The 26,635-nt window shown below is 39.7% G+C and overlaps 2 protein-coding genes across 6 annotated transcripts in view; one reads left to right on the forward strand and one right to left on the reverse strand.

Moving 5' to 3' along the window:
* The window catches only part of LOC140950403 (uncharacterized), a 29,767-nt gene extending 13,089 nt beyond the window's left edge, over positions 1-16,678 (forward strand). The window contains exons 1-6 of one of the 5 annotated variants that reach the window (XM_073399624.1): positions 2,917-3,375; positions 7,101-7,336; positions 9,109-9,978; positions 11,101-11,154; positions 13,692-14,317; positions 16,091-16,675. In XM_073399624.1, coding sequence (XP_073255725.1) covers positions 7,132-7,336; positions 9,109-9,978; positions 11,101-11,154; positions 13,692-14,317; positions 16,091-16,471 — 2,136 coding nt within the window. In that variant the 5' untranslated portion in view covers positions 2,917-3,375; positions 7,101-7,131 and the 3' untranslated portion in view covers positions 16,472-16,675. Of the gene's footprint in view, positions 1-2,916; positions 3,376-7,100; positions 7,337-9,108; positions 9,979-11,100; positions 11,155-13,691; positions 14,318-16,090 lie in introns of those variants that run through there. The other 4 variants (XM_073399623.1, XM_073399625.1, XM_073399622.1 and 1 more) reach the window with 4 other exon arrangements.
* A 2,919-nt stretch (positions 16,679-19,597) lies between these two features.
* The window catches only part of LOC140950915 (uncharacterized), a 107,923-nt gene continuing 100,885 nt past the window's right edge, over positions 19,598-26,635 (reverse strand). Inside the window, exons 80-84 of the mRNA XM_073400130.1 lie at positions 25,446-25,647; positions 24,522-24,712; positions 22,595-22,737; positions 21,444-21,573; positions 19,598-20,625 (exon numbers count right to left, since the gene is read on the reverse strand). Coding sequence (XP_073256231.1) covers positions 20,482-20,625; positions 21,444-21,573; positions 22,595-22,737; positions 24,522-24,712; positions 25,446-25,647 — 810 coding nt within the window. The 3' untranslated portion in view covers positions 19,598-20,481. The remainder of the gene's footprint in view (positions 20,626-21,443; positions 21,574-22,594; positions 22,738-24,521; positions 24,713-25,445; positions 25,648-26,635) is intronic.

Raw genomic sequence — 26,635 nt, forward strand, 5'->3', positions numbered from 1 at the left:
GTTGTTCAAGTTCACTTGTTAAAAATCCTGATAGTCACATTTATTTTGTTTTGAAAAACCCAGGGATATTTTTCTTCAAATTTTACTTGGGAAATCTTCCTGTTGGGTTCAATTCCTTTGAAACAGTTATCACTTAATCTGTGCAGTGGCAATGCCATGCACGTAGGAAGATTTTCAGTCAGTTAGAAAGCCTGGTAAGGATAATCTTTGCGAGAAGAATTCATCAGGGTGGTAAAATGTATTGCACCTTGGATAGAAAGGACATTTGTTTAGCTTATGAGGCAGTGAAAATAGTTCCGTGACAAACAACTTTGCTCTCGGGGCGCAAAGCCGTTATTGTTTCCAAAGTTAACAGTTTATTTTGTTGATTGACTGGAGGAGTTCATCTCAGCTTACAATTGTGTTTGAAGATTAAAGAGAACTAGTCAAACATACTAGTTGTGAAATAATGCCACGATAGCCTGAAATAATCATATACTGGAGTATATAGGTCGAAGGAATTAAACCATTCTGATGATCGCAATATCTGTATATACAATGACACTTCTTAATGTTTGTCTTCATTGTCAGATTTTGGTCCCTTTTAATGTTGTTCAGTTTCTGTTATCAGGTGGTCTAAATTGTTTGTCATGATTTTTGACTTTGTAAAATACTAATGTCAGCTGCGCTTTTATGTGAGGTTTTCCTGTAGCTTCCTATATTCAAAGCAGGTCGAAACAAAAGAACATGTAGGAAAATCAGCTTGTGCAAATTGGGTAAAATGTTACCTCAGTGGGTTACATTGCTAGTAGACTCGTGCAGAGTGATCCCAGAATCAAGTTTTTATGTTATAATAAATACTTTGTCTACTAAACAAGTGAAGCAAGGTTTGGGCAACTCACCCAGTATAGTCCAATGGAAGTCAATTCCAAGTGGTCCCTAATTGCTCGTCCTAATCTATAACAGGAGCTTGATAATTCCCGTAACACTTGACTGTAAATGTAAGCTGTGTGCTGCTGATACTAGTCAAACCATGGTCGCATCCATGAAGTCCAAACATGTGCACAACATTACATCTGTTTAAAAGCTAATGATTTCCACTTTTCTTGGCGTTACCTATTATTTTCTAGTGAACTTGAACTACATAGTGGGGTTTTAAACTACTATACACTTACAATTTAGAATATACCAGAAAGGATATAGACTTTCACGTTCTAGTTTGACGATGAATCTTGTCGGCATTAAATCCCGGTGAACGCTGATATTTCGTTTAATCTGTAGTCTCTTTTGGACAGAGTGGTCAAGCTAACCGACAAGGTGATTGTTTGAAACGATATAATGCTTTGTTTTTTATTTTTAAAAGTTGACCTTAGCTTAAAATCACCTGAAACAGCGCTTAATGGTTTCTTAAGTCTTCCCACCTGCATGGGCCTCCATCTTTGACCATCTTTAGTTTTTCCGCATTCAATATGGACAGATACGTGGTACATCAATTAAAAGAACAAAGGTTCATTTTTAATGTGCATCTCAACTAGAACTTTGAACTAATGCGTGTGAAAGAATTTAATGACAGACCCAATTAGCACTTTCATTTTAAAGCTATTAAAGCAATTCAAGAGAAACTCAAATTGGAGTCCTTTTCTCGTGTCGTGGGAAACGCGCTTGATTTTTTTACTTGAATATTGCAGTATAATGTGCACGCGAAGCAGTGTTTGGATATGTGCGTGTAAGGTCAAAAGCGGCTCAAAACTAAACTTCCTAATATAACAGTCGCTTATTTTCAACCTGGATCTCAAGTGAAATTTTAGGGGCATTCAATTTAAATGTGTGTGAAAACCTGAAAAAAAATACCTAGAAACTAGATAATGAGTACAATGAAATGATGATACCGTAACTGTTTTTCTGTGAAATACACGAGTAACATAAACCTACAAATTGCTTACAGAAAAACATGTACACTAGATCTGAAATTTGTAGTAATTAATTACCTTTATTTAAGAAATCTTTAACCCTTTTTTATACCATAAACTGCGTTACATTCGTACCATTAAGGCATGTAGATTTTTCCAATTAGTAATATCTAAACCAAAAAGTGCTTTTGAGAATTAACGTTGGTTCGAAAGTCGAGCTTTCAACGCTCGTAACGATGGCTCTGTGTAATCTTCAAGGTTTGCAGCAAAGTCACTTTTGATAAATTTAAATAGTTGAAGCGAAACCGAGATAATCTTTACTTAGATATGAAGTTGGAAAATTAAGAGTTTTGTGCCGATTCTCAAATGGGGTATCATTCCCCTCGATCAGTCTAGATGTATTACGTTGGACATGATCGAGTTTGTCGGAAAGATGCTTGTTGCGGGTTCCAAACAGGACAAGCGTAGTCTGGTAATTTAGTACGGACGCACCAGAAATTTGTACTCGTGTACCAAGAGCTTTTATAGGAACACTTTCCATGCAAGCGTGCGCGTAGTTGTGCCCATTAATTGATCTGTTTCACCTGGCGACGATTGTTTAAAAACAAGGGATCTCCATTAAAGATAATCAGAGACTCGAAGAACTCCAAGATGTTTGTGCGGTATAGGCACTCTCATTTACCATACACTAGTATTTGTCGGCCGGTGTTATTTCTTAAGAACCATGTGCAACACTAATCTGCTATTTGTCTGAGGCTTTCTTGAACAGTATCAGGTATTGTGGAGGAAGGAACACGATAGACCACTTAAGTATGGTAAGCACAGATTTCAGTAGGACTTGATAGACGGTTAATATCATAAACATACAAGATGACTAAAGCGTGCCTACTATGCTTTGTTGTGGAACTCCAGACAAGACTGTTGCCTTGCAGACGGATAGAAATCCTTCGATTACAAGACGTTGAGGATTACCAGTACCGAGGTTGACCGAGGTTATAACTCAACAGCGATTGAGTAAAACTGGTTTTATCAACTCTTTCTAAGTTTAGGATGACGTGGTTGTGTGAACTGAATCGATCGAAAGCTTGGTCGAAGTAAATCGAACAAATACGTCATCAGTAGTTTGTCTGTCGACCAGAGCTCTTATCTCACAAGTGCAAAAGATGGGTTTGTTGCGATGTGCAGGAGTAGCCAGGACGCCAAGGCGGTGTGACTGTTAAAAGGATGAGTTGAGTTCTATAAACGCGGAAATTGATTGTTGTCCAACTTTACTTAAGATTTTACCAAAAGACCTTTAAGAGAGCAGTTTAGAGAGATGGAGCAGATTGAAGTGGATAAAAATTTTGCCATAGATATATAAATTACTGCAGTCGCTTCGTGTGGAGATATATGGTGTGATATGCCACGGGACTATGAGCTCCCAGTCCACAAATGTTTAAACCACTGAGCAATTCATCTACACCTTTAGAACGAACCAGGACTAGAGGTAACATGATGTCTGTAAGGTTGGAGGCCATTTTAATGAAACTTTGCTATGAACTTGTTTAATAGCTGAGCCTTGTCGAAGCCATAGTTAGCTTTTCGGCGCTGTTGAGCGACTTAAGCCCGCCTACAGACGTTTCTTATTTCCTTTGTGTGTTGTTGAATGTGTGTCATCGACCGAGCGTGTTTTTCCCAATAGCTTTTCGTGAGCGTGTATTTTTCTTTGTTTCTAACCAACTTGAACTCGTGAGTTTACAGTCGCCTATGCTTGTTAGTTGGCAGATTTGAAACTCTTAATCGAATTTCCACTGAGCTGTAAAGGGAACGTAAATATCAATGCGTCGGAAGCAAAACTAAACGTAAATAAGCATCTATTTGTTGCTTGCGTGGTAGTTAGGTGCTCTGTTTGTTACATTTTGGTAGCTCAACGGCTTAATTGTGAAAAATTTTGTATAAATTAGGATATTGATACAATATACTGAGAGGAAAAACACACTAACATATTGTAAAAGGACAAAAATTAAAATCTGTGGTGGCTAACTGACTTTCAGTTGCGAATTTCTATATATATCGCTGTTCTTTAGTTTGTCTTGTTCTCAGGGACTTTGAATTTATGCGTAGTCCAGTAGGTTTTAGCGGAACATTCGTTTCGTTTAGGCAGTAAGTGGTGGGTTTGTTACTTGAAAAATATTGTGTTTGATGATAGACCTCAGTCTGACATTTGAAAACCAACCTTGTTTCTTGATTTTTTTGTATTATTATAGTTGTTGTACAGCAATTAGTAGATAAGGAATACTGCCGAACGTCGTAATCAGACAAAAAAGGGGTAAAAATTTCAATCCCCCAACCAAAATAGAACCTCTAATCTTGTAGATTTTTGACTTGGTGAAATCATAATATTCCAGCTGGTAAATAAGTAAGGTTACAAGTTTTATTCCCGTTCCAGACTCGAGTTTTCCTTCTTTTCTTTAAAGATCTTGACATTGACCGTACTCTTCTTGATTTATTGAGGCTAAAACAGACTTGCATCAGGACGAGGGTAAAAGACTCTTAGATCCAGGGTCGCATCCCTGAAGAGCAAAAACGTGCGTGCTATTAAAACTGTTTAACAGCCTATAGTTTCCTCCTTTCTTGCGTTAACCATTATTTTCTGATAAACTACGTAGACTCTTGCAGTGCTCCAAACTCAACCTTTACAAAAACCCCTTTAAACGACCTGAAATTATACACTGGTCGTCAGAATGCAATATTACACGAAGGTTCTGAAATATTTGAAATGGCTGCCTAGCTATCGCAATGGAATTTGGGGTTGCACACGACATCTCAAAGCAGGCTTCATATCTTGACAACCAGGGTGAAAGAGGCGAATTATGGAGAAAACAGACAGTAAATAATATTTCGTTCAAATTTTTAGCTTACTTTAACTCAGTTTAGAAAGACCATAAACACTAACTATAATTCACTACAGCCTTGCCATATGACCGCCGAGCACAGGTCGCTAAATCGGCGACTTTCACTGTAATTTTAGTTAATAGATTACAATATTACAATTTAGGATATACGGAAAAGGACATTGAATTTCGCGTTTAAGTTTGAAGATGAATTTTCTGTCTCGGAAATAGATACGAACGTTAATACTGCCTGTAATCTGTACGTCTCCTTAGTGAGAATGAGTGGTCTGCAAACTAAACGTCAAGTTGACTATTTTGAAACTAAATAATACTTTGTTGTTTTAAAAATGTTAATCTTAGCTTAAAATCACTTGAAATAGCGCTTAGTGGTTTTCTGAACTGCAGTCTTAACAAACTGCATGGGCCTCCATTTTTGACCATATTTACTTTTTCCCGATTTAATATGGACTGAGACACGTGGTACTAATATAGCAGAACAAACGCTCATTCTTAATCTGATCTCAACTAGAACTTTGAACTAATGCGTGTGAAAGAATTTAATGATCGTAGAAGTAGTTTAAGAATCAAAGCAAATCTAGAGAGACTCCAAACGGAAGCCCTTTTCCTGTGTCGTGAGAAACCCCCTTTTATTTCTTACTTGACTTACTTGAATTTCTGTGCAAAATAAATACGTGCGTCTAAGGTCAACAGTGGCTTAAAATTGAAATTCTTGGTACGGTATTTAACATAACAATCGCTTATGATCAAGCTGGATCTCAACTGAAAATCAGAAGCTTTGATCTTGAATACGTGTGAAAGCGTTTAATGAACTACAAAACACTTTTATTGTAAGCTTATCAATCAAAGGAAATCTATACAAACTTATCAGAAACCCCTCTTTAAGATCGGGTGTGTCGTGACTGAGAAACCGCCTTGTTTCTCTTCTAAATTGCAGTGTAACATCTACGCGAAGGAATGTACGAATATGTGCATGTGAGGTCATCAGCGGCTAACCATTGGAATCCTTTGATATGTAACTGCTTCCGTTTTGGTTTTCGCGCCTAAAACTAACGATTTCGGTGGCAACGTTCGTGCAACATGCCACGTTGCAAAACTGTGAAAAATCTTACCTCATTTTGGGACATATCCTGCCGTCTAATTGTCACGAAAAGTAGAACTCAGGATTTCTACTTAATGCACTGATTTTTGTCCTAATATTTTTTGGATGACAAGCTACACTTTTCCTTCTAGCTTGAGGAACTTATCCTAGAACTTATCCTTGCCACAGATATCAGATCTCCAATTAGTTTATCTTTTTTGAAAGGACAGATGTCCGGCTAAGTCACCATTTTGGTCCGAAGAAACAAAAATGTGTTGAACTCAATCAACGGATTACGCGTCTTTAGCAAAAACTTTGAATGAAAGCCTTGAGTAGATTATTTTATTGATCCGCAAAATAGAGAAGAGAAAGTGATGACGTCACAAAAACTAAATTTGAGAACTGAATTATGGGATAGGTCGGCATATCCAAAAAGAACAAGATGAGGAATGTTCAATTGCCAAAAATCAACCTATCCTCCAATGACTGCATAGAAATCCTTCTAAAATAGGCTTGGATCGTAAACTTTTCGATCCAAGCCAATTATAAAAGGATTTGTATGGAGTCAACAGAGAATAAAGGTGCTTATATCTCCCCGCCAATTTCCACAAGAAGGCTGATATTTGGCAAGGGTTTTTTTTTTTCATCTTGTTCTTTCTAAATATGCTATCCAATCTCATAATTTCACAAATTTGAGTTTTTGTGACGTCACACTTCCCTTCTCTATGGTAGTCTTTGATACTTGAGGCATGGGCCAGTTTTAGTTAGATATTGTCCGATGACGGACACCGACTTTTATTTGTAGCCCTGTATACAGTTGTAAGAGGAAGGCACTAAAAGGTAAAATCCTCCCCAAGGAAACTACATTATGGAACATGTATGCAAATCAAAATGGGAGAGGGGACCTTGTGGTCGCGTGAAGGACTTATTTTGGGAGGTCACAAACAGATATCCTTTAATAGTTTTTAACTCGAGACTTGAAAACGGCAGGGCAAGCCTTCCTCTTAGATGCAGCTCCGAAACGTCTTTTAAGAGTTAGAACACCCTCAAAATGTGAAACCTAGAGCAAATTTATAAGGCGGAATTGAGTTACATTAATCGTGAAAAAGTGGTAATTGTGAGATATTTGGCTATGCTTTTGCGTCACCACCTTGTTCATTTTCGCGCGAACGATTGTCAAGCACACGATAAATGAGATACTTGCTCCTCTTTCTGAAGGCTTATCTTTACTTTTTAAAGGTTTATCTCGCCTTTGCTATTGTTTCGTTGGATGTTCGTTCTTCTTCTCTCATCGATGCCCTGGTCATGGTTCATTGGTCTGCGTAAATTAAGGATGACCCGTCTCGAGGCGACGTTAGCAGCCCTCTTTGTGCATTCAATTCACAGCTGGCGTAAGTTTGGTTTGGAGTTAGAAGCATTTCACGAGTATGGTCTGTTTACTCAAGCTTACGGAATGGCCATACTTCCTCTCGCAGGTAATCTTTTAATCTCTTTGATCTTTCGGAGAGTATTGAGGGTACAGTCAACTCTCTCCAAGGCGAACACCGACCGGCACAAAGTGGCCGTCTTACCCACCTAACCCTCTCTTAACCTAACGTCAACACTAACGTCTAACTTTGGACAAAAGTTTGGATCACGGGAGGGGTAGATGGGCGCAGAATCCCAGAATCTCATACTAAGACAGCACGGACCAACTCTAGGTGTCTGTTAAGAGAGAGTTGACAGTAGTAGGCCCTCCCTTCCCCCAAATTAAGAAAATAAAAAATGGCGCTTCTCGGCCTTCGCACTGACCGTCATCCTTCTCGCCGCTGTTGCACATTAGACTGGTGCGCAAATTGAGAACCCCCTCTTCCCAAAATCAAGGGTAGAAACATGGCTTTTTTGCCTTCGTGCGGCTTCTTCCTACTTGCCGATTGTGCATGCTAGAACCGTGCGCAAAGTTAGATCTTCCCTTAAAATATGTTTTCATGTTGTGTTCCGTAGACGACTAGAGTTCGCTATCAAGTAACAACTGTATTATGCGCTGCATGTACCCCGCGTTAACTGTTAAGGGCGAGAAAAAAGCGCGGCGAGAAAACGAGCTAGTTTGAGCTTTTAATTGTGAATGGTTGAGGAAGTGGCGCGAAATATTTTAGCCAACAATAACGCTTAGGATCTGTCCGATCACAAGACGTAGAAAAAAAGATAAACGTATTGTATTATACAGCCAATTACTGATTTAAAAGTGTGCAAATAGTAGGTAACGGCTTGCTGTAGTTCTCTTTTGATTGCTTGGCTGAGTTACAGGTTTTTGCCTTGTTTCTTTACTACTTACAGAAAGTTTCCGGAAAATCCGGTTAGAAAGTAAATGGAACATGACTGTTCGGGACGTTTCGGTGTAAAACTTCCGGGAGCAACGGAACGTCTGAAATGGTAGTCCTGTTTTCCCGGTCGGAATGTTCCAAACGGAAATTCGTGTTCCGTTTCTTCAAAGCCCGTCTTTGATACCAGTTTCAGTCTTTCGCGGCCGTTTTTCGGTAAATGTAACTGATTAGTGCAAATGGCGAACACAATTCGGGGACAAAATATACCAGTCTTGAATTTTGATCAACATTTGCCCAAACCGTGAACCGACCGTCACGCAGTTTGCCCATGTAAATGGTAAACAACCATTGAGTATCGTTGCAAAACACAGAGTAAACAGAGGAAATATATAAATATTACAGGCCACCTTCCTACTTGCAGCTTTAAAACGCTCGAAGTCTTGAAAATGTGAGACTTAGAACAAGTCTTTTGGGCAAATGTGAGATATTTGGCTAAAGTTTTGGAAGACCCATGTTTGAAAAGATAAGGAGAGCCCCTTATCCGAGATGGGGGTTCTAATTCCTACAGAAGCAGTGGGGGAAATTGATAAAATATCAACCAAATTTATCTTGTGTGATCATGTCCGTAATTCTCATGACAGTCTGTTTTACAAAGCATTGATATTACAAGGAGAAATTTTATGCTGATCACTCCTAGGGCTTAAAGGGTTAAATTGGGTATCGTGGAGTATTGTAAGTAGTAAACAAAGGAAATAAATGTACTTAACTTGTAACCATTGGTATGTTTATTGGGTGTCTTTCGGCTTCCCGCATCTGATATGTGCATTTACATCCTTATATGCAGCCGGTTTTTTCCCATGGCTCGGCGCAGTTGTCTCGGTACTGTTTTTCCCTGGAAAACATTAATTCTTAACATTATTTTCCTACTGTTTGTTTCTCTTCAGTTGGATTTTTATATCAATATGTACTCTACAACAGTGGTTCAAGAAACGGTACGATCCTTTTCATCGTCTTCAACTTCACCGCGAATGCATTCTTTGGTGTCTACCTCGGCATTGTTACTGGAGTTACTCTGCTAATAGACATGCTTTCAAACACTAACCCGCTTAGAGGAAAGCTCTTCTCGCCTTCAATCTGGCGAGCTTTTTACGTGCATTTTCTAAGTATCGCATTGCTATCTTGGTGGATAATTCCGTTACTTAATAACTTTGACTACATGGGCGGGCTTCCTTGGAAGAGTGAAAACGAGCATGGCCACAGCTTTAAGTTTGTCCTCAGAAGTCTTTTGTCTGGCGATTTGTTTGACCACGAAAGGAAAATTCCATTTATCACGTTGGGATTTGTTGCGGGGCTTGCTTGTGTTTGTTCCTGGCAACTTAAAGACATTGGTCACCTCACAAAACGGCAAACACTTTTGATTTGGCTTGGGTTGTTATTTTCTGTCACCTTCTTTCTGTTTCTTGGCAGAACATTTTCTGGGCCGTTATACAACTTGATTCCTTTTCACAAAGAGCTCGAAGTTTTTCGCTACATAATTGGACTCCAATTTTGCGGATTATTGCTCATGGCCGTGACATTAGCTCGCATTCTTTACTTTCTTTGCGCGTCTTTGTGTAGAATATCAAAGGCATATTTTCAAAGCAAAAACATCTTGATTGTTCTTATGTTAGTATTTCCGCCTATTTATCTCAGTTCTCAGCTTCAATATATCAATGCACGTTTCTCCATGATTGAGATAGAAGGGTTTTCTGACGGACTGGAGAAACTGAAGGCTTACCCGAAAATCGGACGCTTGCTTGCATCGAAAGTTTTAGGTGAGTTCACTTTCTTGGCAAGTTGTTTCGCAAAGAGAATCTCTTATAAGAGGGTCCGAAAAAACTGGACTCGTGACACATTTGCAGCCTCCCGCGAAGGAAAGACGCCGTGAGATTCTAGTTATGGAAATGGCACCTTAATGCGCGGCGTCGACTTGGGTGCAGTTTGTCTTTACCACTCCCAAATTCCTTCTGGACGTTAAACTTTTCCTCTTGAGACATATTTTTATAGGCGAAGTTCGCCTTTAGTGACAAAACTCATCGAAAGGGCCCACGTCGAAAATATTACTCATTTAAAAAAATACATTAAATAGTGGTTTGTCAAAAAGGGCAGCAAAAAAAAAAACGAAGATAAAAGGAGTGCAAACGGGTGTAACGCACGTTTTTCTGTAAAATCTTATCGATTAAGATATAAAAGACTGGATATGAAGAGATAAAATGATTGTCAATAAGAGTTGCTTCATTCGTAACATCTATCCTGGCTTGCCAACGTTTCACGACTGAATAAAACAGCCTGCAGTCTACAGACTCAGGGTATATTGGCATTTTACTACTGCTAGAGTGGTTGTTTGCAAACAAATCCGCGTCAATATTTCTCTTTTTGATCTATGCTTATTTACTGTGTACACAGAGAGTCAACTTAACTTATTAGAACTAAAGACAAATGTATGCAGGGCGAGGCGTGCGAAAAAAATGTTCATGTAAGTCACATGTGGTAAAATAGTAACTGGTGCCACTGGCATCCAAAGCGCAAAGCGGCGAGTAGGAAAGGGGAGCACTTCGCCCAGTAGCCAGTCAGAGTTGAGTAATTGCAACTCGTGACCGATTTCATTCAATCAGGGCTTGAGAACATTTTAGTGTCGTCAGTGACTTGTACTACATTAGTCTCTCCGGCGTCACCGAAATTTTCTCGCACACTCATTGGACGAAATCGTTCACGTGCTCCAAATACTCAATGCTGATTGGCTACTGGGCGAAATGGCCCCTTTTCTTCTCAGGCAGACAAGAGCCACCTTGACACCATGAAGTTTTCCAAGATAAACGAGACTTGTCCGTGTAAATTTAAAAGCTTGAAACTGGGTTTTAGACGCTTTACTCTCTTTGTTTGTTTGTTCTTTACAGGGTTAAGTGGCGCTTGGGACTTGTCTCTTATACCGCACCTCAGCAAAAAGCCTGGTAAAGTCGAAGAATTGTTATTTCTTTTGCAGTAATGTGTGTAAACGCTTTTATCCTGGAGTCCGACCGTGAATTTTTTGTCTGTTGTAGCTTGAATTTGATAAGTCTTTGAATAGAGACTGTTGAACAGTTCTCTCTTTAGCTGATCATTACTGCGGCTGTACAAGGTGTTTCTAACTTATTACTCAGCGAATAAATTTCTGAACAGTTTAGGCGAATCTTTGCAGACGTCATTGGTTAAATTTTTCCTCATTAATATACGTATTTACCCATAGAAAGCGTGACCGTATGCACAAATTTAATTGAAAAGTTGAAAAAGTTAATTTGAGCAATTTCTGCAATTTTCAACCTTTTGCTAGCAATAACAAAGGAAGTAACAGCAATCGAAAACTGTGAAATTGCCGGGTGGCAAAAATGTGTTGAGCCCATACATTGTTTGCTTATTTTCGAGGTTTTCAAAGATAATTTCTCCGAGACTATTTGGTATATCGGGCGCATAACTGAAATTGTTATGTTCTTTCAATATTCAGAGAGTTTGTTTTAATAGCTTGATCAGAGAATGAAGACTAGGATATGTTCATAAGTCAAAAAAAAAAAGATTTGCCTATAACAATATATAATGAGGCTCTTTAACTGTGAGTCTGTGGTTGAAAATCTGTAGTCTGAGAGCTGTTTTTTAAGCATTTAATATGTTTTTCATTCTGGAGTTGAAATCTTGCAAATCAAAACTACGCAGTAGCAATTCGATGCTTTTTAGTGATGATGATTGTTCCGTTCTCAACAAAACAAACTTCTGATGACAAAACTCGCTACGCTACACATCAGGAGCGTCGTTAAACTCAGCTTATTATATATGGCCAGTCACGTCAGCGGGAAAAATGAAGCGAATAGTGCCTCCTGATTGTTTATCCGAGTGGGAACGATGAGCCTATCTTGCCCACACGGGATCTTCCACTTCAAATGCGCGGGAAAAACGTACTCCTGGCCATGTAATAAATCCATATATGTTCGGATGCCTTAGGGGAACTATGGTCGTCTCAATAGTTTGTTCAAGTGGCTATCTCGTCTCATTCGAAACTGTTAGCTAGTGCCTACCCCGATGGGTTTGGTCGAAAGTTCGAGGACATTCAGCAGCAGGGGGAGTTTTTTCTTACTCTGAACTTTTCAGGAGCTGTAAACGAAATATCTTGATAAAACGTGAAAAACACAACTTCCCAAAATCGTGTTACTATAAAGGAAAAAGCTCCGAAAAAATTAGAAGAGCGGAACTATTATCCAGACTTTATTAGCCTTTCTCGAGCTTTAATAATTTCTCGGCAATATTTGCTCCTTGGAACGGTTATTTCATAGCAAAAAGTCATTGGGTGCCCCTGACTTATATTTGTGGCATAAACGTTCTCTTTTTTTTCAATGTCAATTGTATTGTAGGTATAAAAGCTAAATGCTAATTTTTCTATGCAACGCCCGCAATGTACACAGTTGTTAAAATTACAGCCATTTCAGGAATTGAACTCCTCAGGAGACCTTCAGAGACTCGTAACAGGTGTGCCCGGTGTATTTTGGCATAGAAGAAAGCCTAATTTACCCATTTCATAGGCGGATTTACGGGTGGTGACCCGACGGTGGTTGCGGCCGCCATTTTCTTTAGAATTCTGTATTATTTTTTAAAAATAATTCTCAGGAAAATAAATATTACCTACATACATGTAGCTGGCAATTGTTCCAACCCACTCTCTCTTTTTCGGTGTATGCCCCTGCATCTTGTCAGTGTCTTGTCAGGCTTCACATTTGTTCGTGTGGATTTACATCTAAAGGTACCGAAGGGAAAAAGGCATTTTAGCCCACCGTACCCAAAAGCATATTAAACTCCTCCAGTTAAGCATAATTTTGAGCGTATCAGTACCTTCGTCAGTGATCCCGAAAAACATAATGATCGAGATTTCCAGCATAAGCCGTGAGACCCCTACATTGAGCTTTGATATTTCAATCAGTTTTAACCGCTAAATTTCTTGTGACTATCTATCGATACCTAGCTCCAACTTAAACCCCCGGAATCTAAAATCTGTCCGAACATATTTTCGGGACGTTTTTCTTTATTGTCTCCTACTGAATTTCTGGGTGTAGGCACTAACTTCGATGAGTATTTTGGAGTATTATCCAGTGGCGGATCTAGGGGAGGCCCGCCCCCCCCCCCACCTTATTTTTAGACCAAATGGAGACCGCCCCCCCCCCCTTATCTCAGGGTCTGGATGACTGCCCCCCCCCTATCTGAAGGCCTGGATCCGCCACTGTTATCTATTCATTAAGCCTTTGACTCCCAGTGTTCTCTCAGAATGAACGATGGCGTCTTGCAATGTGGTTTTAAGTTTTGAGTCTGTAGACAAAATTGAATGGTGTGACCATTCAAATGAAACCTCTTTAGCAATAGTTCTATTTGCTTTTCATCACTTTACAGAAATGAAATTTTGACTAAAACAATGGATCTTAAAAACTCCCTTGCTACCAACCGACAGTTGTCTATTGCCGTTTGTTTTTAGGGATTGTGACCTATTCAAGAGGCTATCACGATACGTTGTCTCTGTACTACCTGGAAGAGATGAATCCATCCCTGGACTCCACTCCCTGGCTCCCAGATCTCTTGCGTCTTTACAACATCCGCTTCGTCGCTACGTCTGGGATCGAAGTTCCTGGTCATTTCTTGCGTTACTGTGAGCTGAGGTACCTGGCCACGATAGGTACGATGGAGGTATTCGTAAGAGAGCCCCAAGAGGATTATGGATATTTTGACTTTACACATGTTCTGGGCGTTGTTTCAGGAGACCTGAAAGGCATGCGATGGGCTGTGTTAAAAACCACTCAGCTTTTTACCAATAGGATACTATTTGCCATAAATCCATCTTCGGAACTTACGCACAAGGCTTTGTTCAAAGTCGTAATTTCAAATCACAACGCAAACGCTAGTTTCATTCACAGGTTAACGTCCTTTGAACAGTTTGAAACAACATGGTATGTTAATGGAAGAAAGGCTTCCGAAGAAAGATTCTTTGCAGACGTGAAATTCGGTCGCAATCCACCACTGCTAATGTCAAGAGTTCTTTCCGAGAAAGCGGAGCGAAATTTGTACTCTGCTCAAGTTGAAGTGGCCGAGGAGACTTGGAACCAAGTATGCCATCCTTTTTTTATCCTCCATTATGAAATGCTTTTGGTCAGGGGGTGGGAGTGGGGTAGGAATTTTTTGTCCTCCTTCAAGTAAAGTGTAACCATCGTTATGAAAACTAACCCTTAAAAACGTTTTTTCTGTACTGGTAAGTGTTTTTAGAAGGAAATTCTCAGTCCAACCCATAACCGTTTAATCTACCATTTTTGACAAAAGGTATCCTTCTCGTTTACCTTCCTTTGGAAAATGCTACCCTTTTCACACAATCACATTTCTACCAACAGGAAGTCTTATTATTATTATTTTCATGATAATGATTTTACAAGTTCTTTTAGACACTTAAATTCCCCTACCCCTTCATAGACCTGAATCCTTAAAAACTTACCCCTTTTGGGCGAAGTCTCTCTAGTCCAGGCTATAAGTAGGGCGTATTATAGAGGGTATCTGCCTGGGTTTTAACGTTTCACCACTGTCTGGTTTAAATCCATTCATCTCACTATCCAGACAAAAGGTACGGAGCAATCTTCTTCCTATTCAGCACAGAGTTTCCTTAACTTTTCTTCTTTGGGAAAACTTTTGCGTGTATGTTAGCAGTTTCATTTGCCCCCATATGGTGAGTTCTTTTTAAACTATGGGTACAAACAAAAATTTTCAAACTTTATTCCGGGGCTTTAGATGATCGACCATTACATGTAAGCCGACATCAAATGTTAGGTTATGAGTTTGGCGGAAAAGCGTAGGCCACTCGCGTCTTATGAAGCAAAGGCAACTAAAGAGTCAATATTAAAAAGACGAAAACGGAAAGAGGAAAATGTTTCTGTGTGTTGTCTGAAGTATTAAGCTTAGATTAATTGTCATGCCCACAAATTTGGAATATAGAGAAAGGCGGAGAAAAACAGAAAGTAGGGCGACAGGCCAGCGAAGCTCAACGAGGGAAAGAACTAGAGCGAGAGAGAAATTTTGTTGCGGCGGTGAGAAAATGAGAAATGCTTGCTTCCACCAGTGTAAAAATTAGCGACGTGAAAAACAAAAAAAACATTGAACAAGTACACGTACAACATTTCCTCCATATAACGGGTAACTAGGAAGTTTCTGGAAGTTTCACGTTGTAGTCGTGAAAAACAACGGCAAAAAAATGTACAAAAACGTGTGCTGCACGCGCAAATTGTTTTCCTGCTGTTTTTTTCACGGTTCTCGTGTCCTTGTTTGAGCAAAATATAAATAGTATCGACGGCTTCGCTTTTAGCACTGGCTAAATCTATATAACAAAAGTTATTACAAATTGATAGATAAAAATCTATTTAAAAAATATTAAAAGCCCTAGGCTTGGGTGAAAACTGTTCTATACAATGCTTACAAATGATAATAAAACTTGTCTACTTAATTTTTCCAATCTCGTTTGCAATTTTTGCCCCGCTAAAATCGGTGAGCCTCATCAATGAATAATACATTTCTTTTGTTTTATTCCCCCAGGCGTCGTAGCCAAGTATGAATTGTAATATATCGAAATTGGTCTATTTTATCCATCCTCGCCATATTTTGTTGTTGCTCTGTCATTCAAACCTTTTCTATACATATTTAAACCTTCGTTCAACTTGGTGGCTTAGTTCTTGATGCCTGAATTTTCCTAAATTTCGTCACACAGCTTTTTAAAGTCTCTCTAAGTACTTTTCATTAACAGTAAGAAGTGAGAGTTCTCAGTCTTGAACTGTTGTAGTCCACGCAAAACTCAACCTGACACAGTAACGAAGTTGCTAACTTAATCCTGTTTTGTTTTAGAACTTGTACAGAACCGAACACCTCCTCATAAAAGTCACTTACCATCCTTATTGGAGATGCTCCTTCCGTTCAACACCTGATGACTCACGTGACCAGTCACGTGGATGGCACTCTCTTACGATACACCACGTGACGCCGAACCTGATGAGCGTAGTGCTGCCTCCCGGAAAGCATGAGGTCATTTGCGAGTATAAAAATCCTTTTTATCAGAAAGTCGGTTTTGGGTTCTTTATTGTGCTTGTTCTTGCCATGATTACGAGGGAACTGTGCACATTTTTAAAATCCGTAAAGCATAGATTTGACTGCTTTGTTTTGTTTTGTTGCGGTTACGTTTTTATGACTGGCGGATTTATTATCTGTTTTACAGGTTGGTCGCGTTAGTGACCTTTAGATGTAGCTGGCCAATAAGGGCTATTAGTAATGGTTCGAAATGGTAATAAGACTGAGTAAAGTACTATTCAGGAAATAATCAGGCTAGTAATTTAAAGTCGGTCGAGCGCGTAGCGCGAGGACAATTTGAAATTACTCAGACCCCAGTTGTTCCAAAGGTGGATAACGCTATCCAGCGGATAATTCTGATCACCACCGAATTGTACGACACGAAGACCTATTACCAATTAATTGACCACGACAGAAAATACCATAACATACCATAATACTCTTTGTTGGTCGCTCCAAAATTTTGCATAAGCATTGTTTTTAAGCATTGTTTTCAGTTTCTCTTTGGGCCATGCTTATGCAAAATTTTGGAGTGACCAGCGAAGAATATTATGTTATGTTATGGTATTTTCTCTAGTGTTGAATTGTATCAATAACAAAGTGTGAGAATCTCAGGAGTGGAATACTTATTGAAGTACAAACTTCTCGTTACATCAGCTTACACCTTCCAAAGCAAAAACAAGGCTTAAAATTTTGGAATATGGAGCTCCAACTGCATGAACTATTTTCAATACATTTTTTTAAAAAAATCTGATGTGTCAAAATGAAGCTAGCAAAATTGCCCACTAAATTTTTTTTTCGTTGGCTTTGATTTGGTAGCATGGACTAATTTGTTAATTCTTATTGGCTGACAACATTTGATGCTCGATTTTCATAGGCTGTTCAGCTGTCCGATTTGACATGTTTGATCACAAGCATCTAATCGGAAAGCTGAAATTGGACAGTTCTGATGCTGTCTCAGTCAAATTAAGCAATCGATAAGGGCTACTGAGAACCAGGACTGAGAACCAATCAGATTGACGAATTTTGTTATTGACACAATTAAGTGAGAAATAATAGGGCAAGTTCGATATATTAAAATTCTAACATGACTCCGAGGCTTTCTGGTCATTTTTCTATACAGTATTTGGTTTGGTTTTCTTTGTGCTCAATTCTCGTCTGGGAATTGCGAGACAATAGAGTCGTGAAAAATTTGCAATTTTGACCCTAAAGCCTCGGAGTCATGTTAGAATTTTAAATTGAAAACATAAAGAAACATAAACATGAACATTATTTATACTCGAAATTCAGAGTAGCCTGAAAGGCTAATATCTTCGAGAAAAAAAAAAGAAAAGAGTAACCTATTTACATGCATAAAATAAATCTATTTAAATACATAATAATGTATTTACGTATATGAAAAATGTTAAATATACCGTTACGTCTGAAAGGAGACGGCTTTCAGGAGTCTTCTAAAACCAGATAATGTAGGCTCAGATCTTACATTAGGTAGGGAGTTCCATTTCTTAGATGCAAAGTAACGAAAAGAGTCGAGGCCGTAAGTAGTAGTAGCAGGTTTACATAGTGACAAAATATTAGTTCTTCTAGAGGAGTATACAGACTGACGCAAAGTAAGCATGTCTTTAAGATATTTCGGAAAACTTTCATAGTTCAAACATTTGGATAGTGATAAACATATTTTGTATCCTTTGGTTGTATAGAGTTGCTCCTCCTGAATTATATAGTAGCTGCTGGTAGGACGAAACTTTATCATTAAAAACAATACGTAGCGCGCGCTTATTAAGACATTATAATTTTTCACAGTTTCTAGCAGTACTGCCCCGTCGCGTTTTGCTCTCGCATGTCTTCTCGCGACTTCCGCAAATGGAGAGCTTTCTCGCAAGCAAACAAATTACTTACCAACTGTTTCTTTAACGAACAGCGGATTTTGCTTCAAATCAATGTTTTCTATTGCCCCTACCTTGGAAAAAATTGAGACTTCTGGGAAACAAATTAACTGTTTGATAATCAGACATATTTCATTGTAGACAGCGTTATGATCCACCTTCGAGCAATCAAAGGAAAGTAAATATTTAAACGTTAAAAAACGTCCTAGAAATGCATGCAAGCATTAACGTAACATTAACTTTCGGAAAATTCTTCCAGAAATGCATGATTTAACTATGACGTTAGGAAACTTCCTATAAAATGTCGGTGAGCTAAAATATTAAAGACGTTAGGAAACATTAGAGACTTTCAGATCTAAAGACACAACGGCAAAGAGAACGTCGCTTAAAAAGAGAATTTGTGTTCTTTCAGTCTCTATCGCGATTATTCCTACTTGACTGACTTTGTCAAATGTAGCGAAAAACGTTCAGAAAGAGGAACAAAACTTCGTCGTTGCTTGTTTACGTAAGGCATTTTCACGTCGTAGTCCTGCAAAAACTGCAGTTATGAACATAAAAGTGTGATGCACGTGCGAAGTTTGTTTTTGCTAATTAAACCTATTGTTTTTTTTTTGACGTTGTCGTTGCCGTCGAGTTGTTGGATCTTGAAGTCCCTTTTATCCAAGAAACGCACACAAAGGAGGTGTTAACAACGACGTTGGATACTCCTATGGACGAAATCGAGGAACCACTTATGTTTGTGATTGAACTCCTCAACAAATTTTCTAACTTTTCGTTTTTCTCCAGCTTGAATATTTCAGTCCTGGACATATCTCCAACTTGATAGCTTGCGTAGCTGGTAAGATTCGTATGCGCGGGGGTACTTTCTTAGTGGCGCGCGCCGCAGGTTTGACTTGTTTTCAATATTTTCGCGCCTCCGCTTACAAAACAATACAACACTTGCAAGCTAATCTGCACTTGCCGCATAATCTCGCCAGCTACGCGGGCTACAACCTGACAAGGCTGATAGTTCACCATCATGTGAATATAACAGGACGTTGATCATGACAAGACGCGTCAGTGATCGTAGTTTATTAACTAATCAAACGAATGTGACTTTTCTTGAGAAACTGACCCTGACTTGAAAAGTAATTAAGAGAAGGTTATTCAAAGTGTAATAAAGACATTTAATAAAGAAAATGAACTTGTTTATTGATAAAAAAAATAACTTATGATAGTGCTAAGAGCTCTTGCTGTACAAATGTACAATGGATCGGCCTAAATGCACCGTGAAAAGTCTGTTAAAAGTGATAAAGAGCTTTCAATAGCCTGCGTAGCAGGCGCTTGGAAGTAGTGGGCATAAAAAAAACGGGCGCGCGAGGAGACACGCGTGTCTCCCTCGCGCGCGCCCGTTCTCTCTTTCGCCCACTTCTTCCAAGCGCCTGCTACGCAGGTTAAGCTTTCAAAAATACCTGCTACATACGAGCCACGCAAAACCGTGCAAAACGCTCATTATATACCAAGACAGGATAAACTCTCTTGTGTAGGCTTAGAGCTTTTTTGTGCCATAAACCTGGCAAAGGAAAAAACTGATAACTTTCACTTAGCCATTTGCAGGAGGAGGTCATTTAACTACAACTATGTTCTTCAGGGTTTACTGTCTTGTTCAAATTATGTGTTATTATTCAGACACTCTAGCTAACTTTAGATATGAAAGGTAAAACGAAAGAATAATATTTCCTTGCTGTGACGTAATTTAAAGAAAAGCGCAAGACTCAGTGGGAAATTATTCTCTCAAACTCACATTATGTTGCCCTCCATAGCACACACCCTAGTTCGAACAAAAGTCAAAGAAACATATGAGAATATTACGTGACTATATACAACGCGTTGGAATTCAAGTATAAAGAATTTTTACAGCATGTCTACTGAGTATGGAAGTAGTCTAGTAGTCTCTTGTAAGACTGTTGATGGCGAATGATAGTGCAAGCTTCACAGACGCTATTCAGTCTTAGTTGCGTAAAATCTTAACGCCTGACGTAACAACTAACGTTAGCAGCCCAGTCGAACCCTGTTTTTAACGCCAGACAACAGCAGTTAGGTCAGACGTTGGGTCTTATGGCGACTGGCTCCATGAGCGTTCAATAAAGTGAAGGGCGACATACACAAATTTTTAAATGGAACTATAAACAACTCATCTGATAGTTTCAATATTGTACACAAATATTTTAAAATCAAACGCTGATAAATGCCTCTTCAGAGAAATTTGAGAAATGTTTCAAAGAGGGTACATGAAAGGCCTGGACGTCACTGCTTAAAATTTCTCGGTACCAGCTTCCAAGAGTTGGACGCGTCTCCTATATCCAGCACTATGGCAACACCAGCTAGAACCCAGTGCTCCGCGGTCTTGGAACATTTTATCGGTAAAGTGAACGAACAACATTGTCGAGCCTGTAAAATGGCAAAGAAATATCACGAATATGATTTGATTCGGGGTTCTCATTACAAACTTGACAATCACCAACACGGTTAAGCACGACACTGAAGAAACTGCGTCCACCTACACCAGTTCAAACCACACGACATAATAAACCAGACACAAACAATTAGAGCCACCATTAACGGGATATACTCAGCAGTAAAGGGATAACTCTACAGCAAAGTTCCCTTCGAACCACGGTGGAAAACGCCGGCAGATCTCTAACTTGAAGTCTCTTAAACCAAGAGCCCATTACTGACGCCCTTCATATCACTTTTTTCCTTGTACAGCAACAACATTAAAAGGGAAGCCCATTTAGTAGAAGAAGAAGTAAAAAAATCCAGCTTCTATCAAGCTCAAAACAGCGCTATGGAGCCTTAAGTCTAGATATCAGGGTAGCTAGAGCCACTAGGGACACTTCTGGTAAACGTTGGTGGGGATGTTCCACTGGGACATTGGAACCCCTAACTGGTCTACTGTCACCGTGACACTCTAGTTTAACTGAATACTCTATCAGTCTGAAAGTTAAGGATGCGTTCACGTCAGCTGGTTCTCGTAACATTTTTACAAGATGTGCTACATTTTTAAAGCACACACATTCAAAATAACCTGATTTGGCGAAGCAGAAAGATATGAAACATCTATATCAGGAATAGGACAGTTATACCGCATCTTATATCCCCGTGTAGAACCGTGGAGACCCATCACAGAACTAGAAGGTAAAAACAAAAACCGCCCCCCCCCCCCTCCATACTCGTACAGGACAAACTAAAAAAACATCAAAACTCACTCTATTCATAAATACAGGACAGCGGTAAACTTCCAAATCGTCTGCCTCGTTCCTGTCCTCGGGCCTAGGCTCCTCCTCTTCAGGGATGACGGCAGACAGAAAAAGGTCTGGTAACTGTGATATGGCCGACCTGATTAAGAGAAAGAAAGAACGGATCAATTCCACCTACCCCTCCAAGAAACCAAGAGTGAACTAATCACTTGCCATCATTTTTCGACAACCTACGAGGAAGGATCGAAAATAGGGAGCTTAAAGCGACGCACGTCAACCGGAAGTAGACTTTTTGCATTTTGAGGCGGTGGTTTTGGTCAAATTTTGGGGCAAATCGTCTCTATAAGAATACAAATTTGTCGTCCAGGCATATGAAAAGGAAAATGCCCTCACTTCCGGTTGAAATGTGTCGCTCAAAAACGTCTTTGCTTAGGCTCTCTTATATTCTGATAACAGACAAACGCCATCTCGTAATAAAACTTGTAAGAGACTCACAGTCAGGCCAGGTCAAGCGTACCCCCAATAAATGAATCGATTATTTGAAAAATGAAACAGTCGTTGCCACAACCAGTATAAATTCAAATCTGCATTCCTGTATATGCAATCAGAAGTGAATCTTTTTACGATATTTTTAGGCTGTATTCGGCCAGTTTGAAAACTTTTTGAATGGAGCATTTTCGGGATATTAAAATTCATACTTGGCTCCGAGGCTTGGAGGAATGAAACAAAAGAAATGTATGATTCATTTCTGAGCCTCAGGATGACTTCTTTTGTTTTATTCCCCCAAGCCTCGGTGCCGGCAGAAATGTCATTACAACCTCGCGTGGAAAGTCGATGCTCATTGCGCATGCAGGAATGCAGAGATGAATCTGAAATGTACAGCTAGCAATGCAGATGTTAATCTGAAATGTACAACTACCAATGCAGAGATGAATCTAAAATGTACAACTTCAACTGCAGAGATGAATCTGAAATGTACAACTTCCAATGCAGAGATGAATCTGAAATGTACAACTACCAATGCAGAGATGAATCTGATTCAACTTTCGAATAATACATTTATTAATAAAATCTTGGAGGAGGGGGGTACGCTTGACCTGGCTTGACTGTAACAACGGTTCAAAATAAGAAAATATGCGTAATTAGCTGATTATACTCACGTTGGTTCCACAAGGGACTCTTTATCCAGATCCATAGAGGCACCCTCTAAATACAGCCCGCTTATCACCAGGCCTTGCTCGGAATCGCTGGCATTCTCATCACGTGATAAGTACGATTTTGCCAGAGAACAGCGGAGTTCAACCTGAAGTCATTCGTATAGAATAGTAAAACGGAGTTGTATCAATCGTTGGTATCGAAGAACGCACCGTACCTAGATTGTCTGAAAAGGAGAACTTATTTACTTAGGTTCGCCAATTCTTGGCAGGGTCACCGCAACAGCGCGTGTCGCTAATTACTGCAGGCCCGTAACAGTCACTTCCCTCATGAGAGACAGTGCGTTGGTTCTTAAACGTCCCACGGAATTTGTATGTGCAAGGGTTGCGAGCCGGGGCCAACGGATTGTCGTCCTTATTCGAGAAGACTAGAAAGTCTAACCGTTTTCTTTACAAAGGCGACTTTTCAAGGACTTTTCCTGGACCACATTAAGGCCGATTTAGACGGTACGATTTTTGCTTACGACTATCGTGCGCGACTAGCATGCGTCATGCCTTTAGGTTTTCAAGGGCCACCTACTAGGAATATAATTCCACAGATTGTACAAAAATGCACATTCCCAGTCTATTCTAATAATACTTTAAGCCTTTAACCTTTTTGCTTTATTAACTTCTCTACATTTTTCAGTTCTTTTGTCTTAAATTGATAGTTAATTATTGCATGAAACATAGAGCACTTTATGTATGTAACCTTTAAATTCTTTGAGCTATGATTTATATTCTATCTTGGAAAACCAAAAAGAATCAAAAGAACATTTTCCAGGCCACTACATTCAAAGTTGAAGAAAATTCAAGGATTTTTCAAAGACTTCCCCTAAAATTCAAGGACTTTTTCAAGACTGTGCGAACCCTGAGGCAGCACTTTCTCCTCAGTTATTTGAAGCGGCCTCCTCCTCGGCAGACCGGCGCTTGTCCAATTGAGCGAACTTGACGGCAATAAAGCACACAGTACACAAAAACGTAGCACACTAGCGGGTAACCGAGCCCGGAGAGGACAACCAATTTTTTTTTGACACTGAATATCATTTGTTGGAGAAGCAAGAAGCAATCGCAGCAAATTGATGGACAGCAAGTACGGGGCTCACGATTTTCGCGTGGAGTTGGTTAACCCTATGCCATAGCCTGTCTCAGCAGACACTTGTTGATCCCACTGAATACCTTAAGTTAGTGTTTGTCGCGATTCTTATTTCATTAAGAGAAATCGCTGAACTCCTAATCTGTGGGTAGCCAAGGTATAGTGTTAGGAGGATCGCTTAGCTTTCGGGGAAAGCCTCCTCATATAGGCCATCATATGCAGTATCCCCTCGGGATTTGACGTTATTTAGGCCTAATAAAGCCCAACAAGGTATCCAGGCCAGCCACTTCTTAAACTCACTGTAAATGTTTGTTCTGCGCAGTTTACAACTCTTCGCGTATATTGATAGACCTTAACGAGATACGTATAAATTTTAAAAAAAATCCCTTTGTCCCTTGACGAACTTTCTCGCAGTTAGTCATTCCGTCAGGCCGTACCTGACGAAATATGGACTGAATTAAAAACTTATAACAAACTCAAAGCTGTTAAGTAAGCCTTGCTTTTTCACTTTTTGTTTACCCACAGGAATACGTTGCCAGTACCTATTCATACACCAGGATGAAAAGACAATAAAGCAAAGTTTCTTGCCTAAGGAAACAACTCGACGGTTAAAATTGAACCTAAACCTCCTGATCGAGGTGTTAACCGCTCGGACAACAAGCCTCCACTTGACGCAACCTCAAGTAAAGCAAAGCTATTCCTTAGCTAGCTCACTCTTCTGGTATATCAAAGTATGCACACAAATTATAAACGAAATACAATTTTTAACGATATTTTATAAGCTTGCTTCAATCCTACCTCGTCCACAGAACATCCCACCATGGCCGCTTTCTCGTGTCTGAGTGACGTCATCAGAGCTCCGGGATTGGCCAGGCCACCAAGCCAGACAGAGGTCAGCTGACCCCGTCCTATGAGGGGTTCAGAGTTTGGGTTTGGAACGATTCCACGTCGAACCCAGTCACTGAGCTGCTTGTGGCGCCGACTAAAATCTGTTTCAAAAAGACAACCGCCGACTGTTTCGATCAACAAATTCGGTCTACAAATTCAGGGAAAAATGCCCGGGTTTAATCGCTGGCGGGAACAACGCTCAGGCCTCGGTTGTTCAAAAGCTGGATAACGTTATCCACTTGATAAATCTCTATCCAGTGGATAACGCAATCGCTTTCGCCAATACTTATCCGCTGGATAGTGATTTATCCGGTGGGTAGTGCTATCCAACGTTTACACAACTGGGGCCTGCTGGTCTTTAAACCAAATTGAGGAGAATGTATTGCCCTTGGTCCACATCACACTTCAGTCTTTTCGGTAGGGTATAAACACCGTAGGTTCTGTCTCACAGCACTTCTCTGATCTGACTGTCGTGGAACTATTAGGAACTTAACGATTCCCGGCAGTGAACGCCCACAGTGGCTGTCTACCGTGGATTGTGAGAATAGATAGGTAGGGGAGGGTGTCTCGCAAGGGACTTATGACTCCAGTTCGTGCCTCTTCCCATTGGGTAGGTCTGTACCCAATCAAGCTGATAAAATACAAAAAAAAGTAGAACAATACCCAAGATTTAACCCCTTTTATATTGTGGAAAACATCGATAAACGATATCTTTTGCCATGGGGGAAACCTCATAACACTATCACTCGTCGTATACCGTGCAGAATCTCACGGTTCGCTCGGACAGTGCTCTACTTCTTATCTACTCTGATTTCGAACACCATCTATCGTTACCTTTCAGCCAGGACGTCAAAATGTGGGGGGAGGGCTGAGAATCCGGATGTAGCCAATCAGTGGGGACCATGTCACACTGGAGTGAGTCAACAACGGACCCAAGGGAGGGCGGAATTGCAGGTGACCCACCAAGGACACAATGCTCCAGTACTTGTAAGGAGTGACGGATGTAATAGAGTAGACAGTTGAACCATTGACATTCCTGAAATCAACGTAGACAGAAAGGAAATACAGTCGCCACTTTTTTAACGGATCCAAAGATGGACACCTAGAGTTGAGTCCTGCCCATGACTTTTTAATCATTTTTTCTTAAGCCCCATTCATATCAAAGTTTAAATATGATTGAAAGCTGTTTAAGTAAACATGGTTTAAATTTGTTTTCTTTATAAAAGCGCTGCCTACTGTACCTTTTTTTACTACAAATTAACTGCAATTATGTAATGTTTTAAAGTTCATTAAAATTTTGTGTAGAAGCCTACGTTCAAGTTTTCTGTTCCTGTTTTTCATTTTTTAAAATCTAGTTTAATTAAACATGTTTAGTTGCTGTGAATGGGGCATAATTCTACAAGACAGAAACCTCACAAACTTTGCCTTCTTGTACTGAAAGACCAAACAAGGCGAGTTATCAATCTGATCCCTAGGTAATAGGGACATTAAGCAACGATAACGATGACGTCCCGGACGACAGAAATGGCAACCGAAAGTTGATATTTTCTATCTTTCAGTGCTCTGACTCGACAAATTCGTACAGCGGGTGTTAAAACAAAGGCATTCAGATTCGTTGTGTGAGACAGAAGGGTTCCATCAAGCGAGACATCCAACTTCCGTCCGGGACGTCAGCGTTCTCGTTGCTAAAGCTCGATAATGTGGTTAACACCTTTCTAATCAGCTCATACTCAGGATTAGCCTTAGAAAAGCAGGAACTGATAACTTTTTGGAATTTACTCTGGATGACTGTATAAAACTTCTTCTCATTAATGCGATTCTCGTTTGAGCTTGTAAAATGGTTTCTGTAAGTGCTCATTGTTTGTCTTAACAGTTAATAGTTCAAAAGAATAAGATACGAAGTCGTAGTTTTCCACCCTTGGATGGAAAAGGTACCCTTCAATTTTTCACCAGCAGCCCAGTTTCTGGTAAAAAACTTTCTGTTCAACAACCGTTTATCAGCTGCGCATGCATTGTGTGTTTGG

The sequence above is a fragment of the Porites lutea genome, chromosome 10, assembly GCF_958299795.1.
Source record: "Porites lutea chromosome 10, jaPorLute2.1, whole genome shotgun sequence".
In the NCBI taxonomy this organism is placed as follows: domain Eukaryota; kingdom Metazoa; phylum Cnidaria; class Anthozoa; order Scleractinia; family Poritidae; genus Porites; species Porites lutea.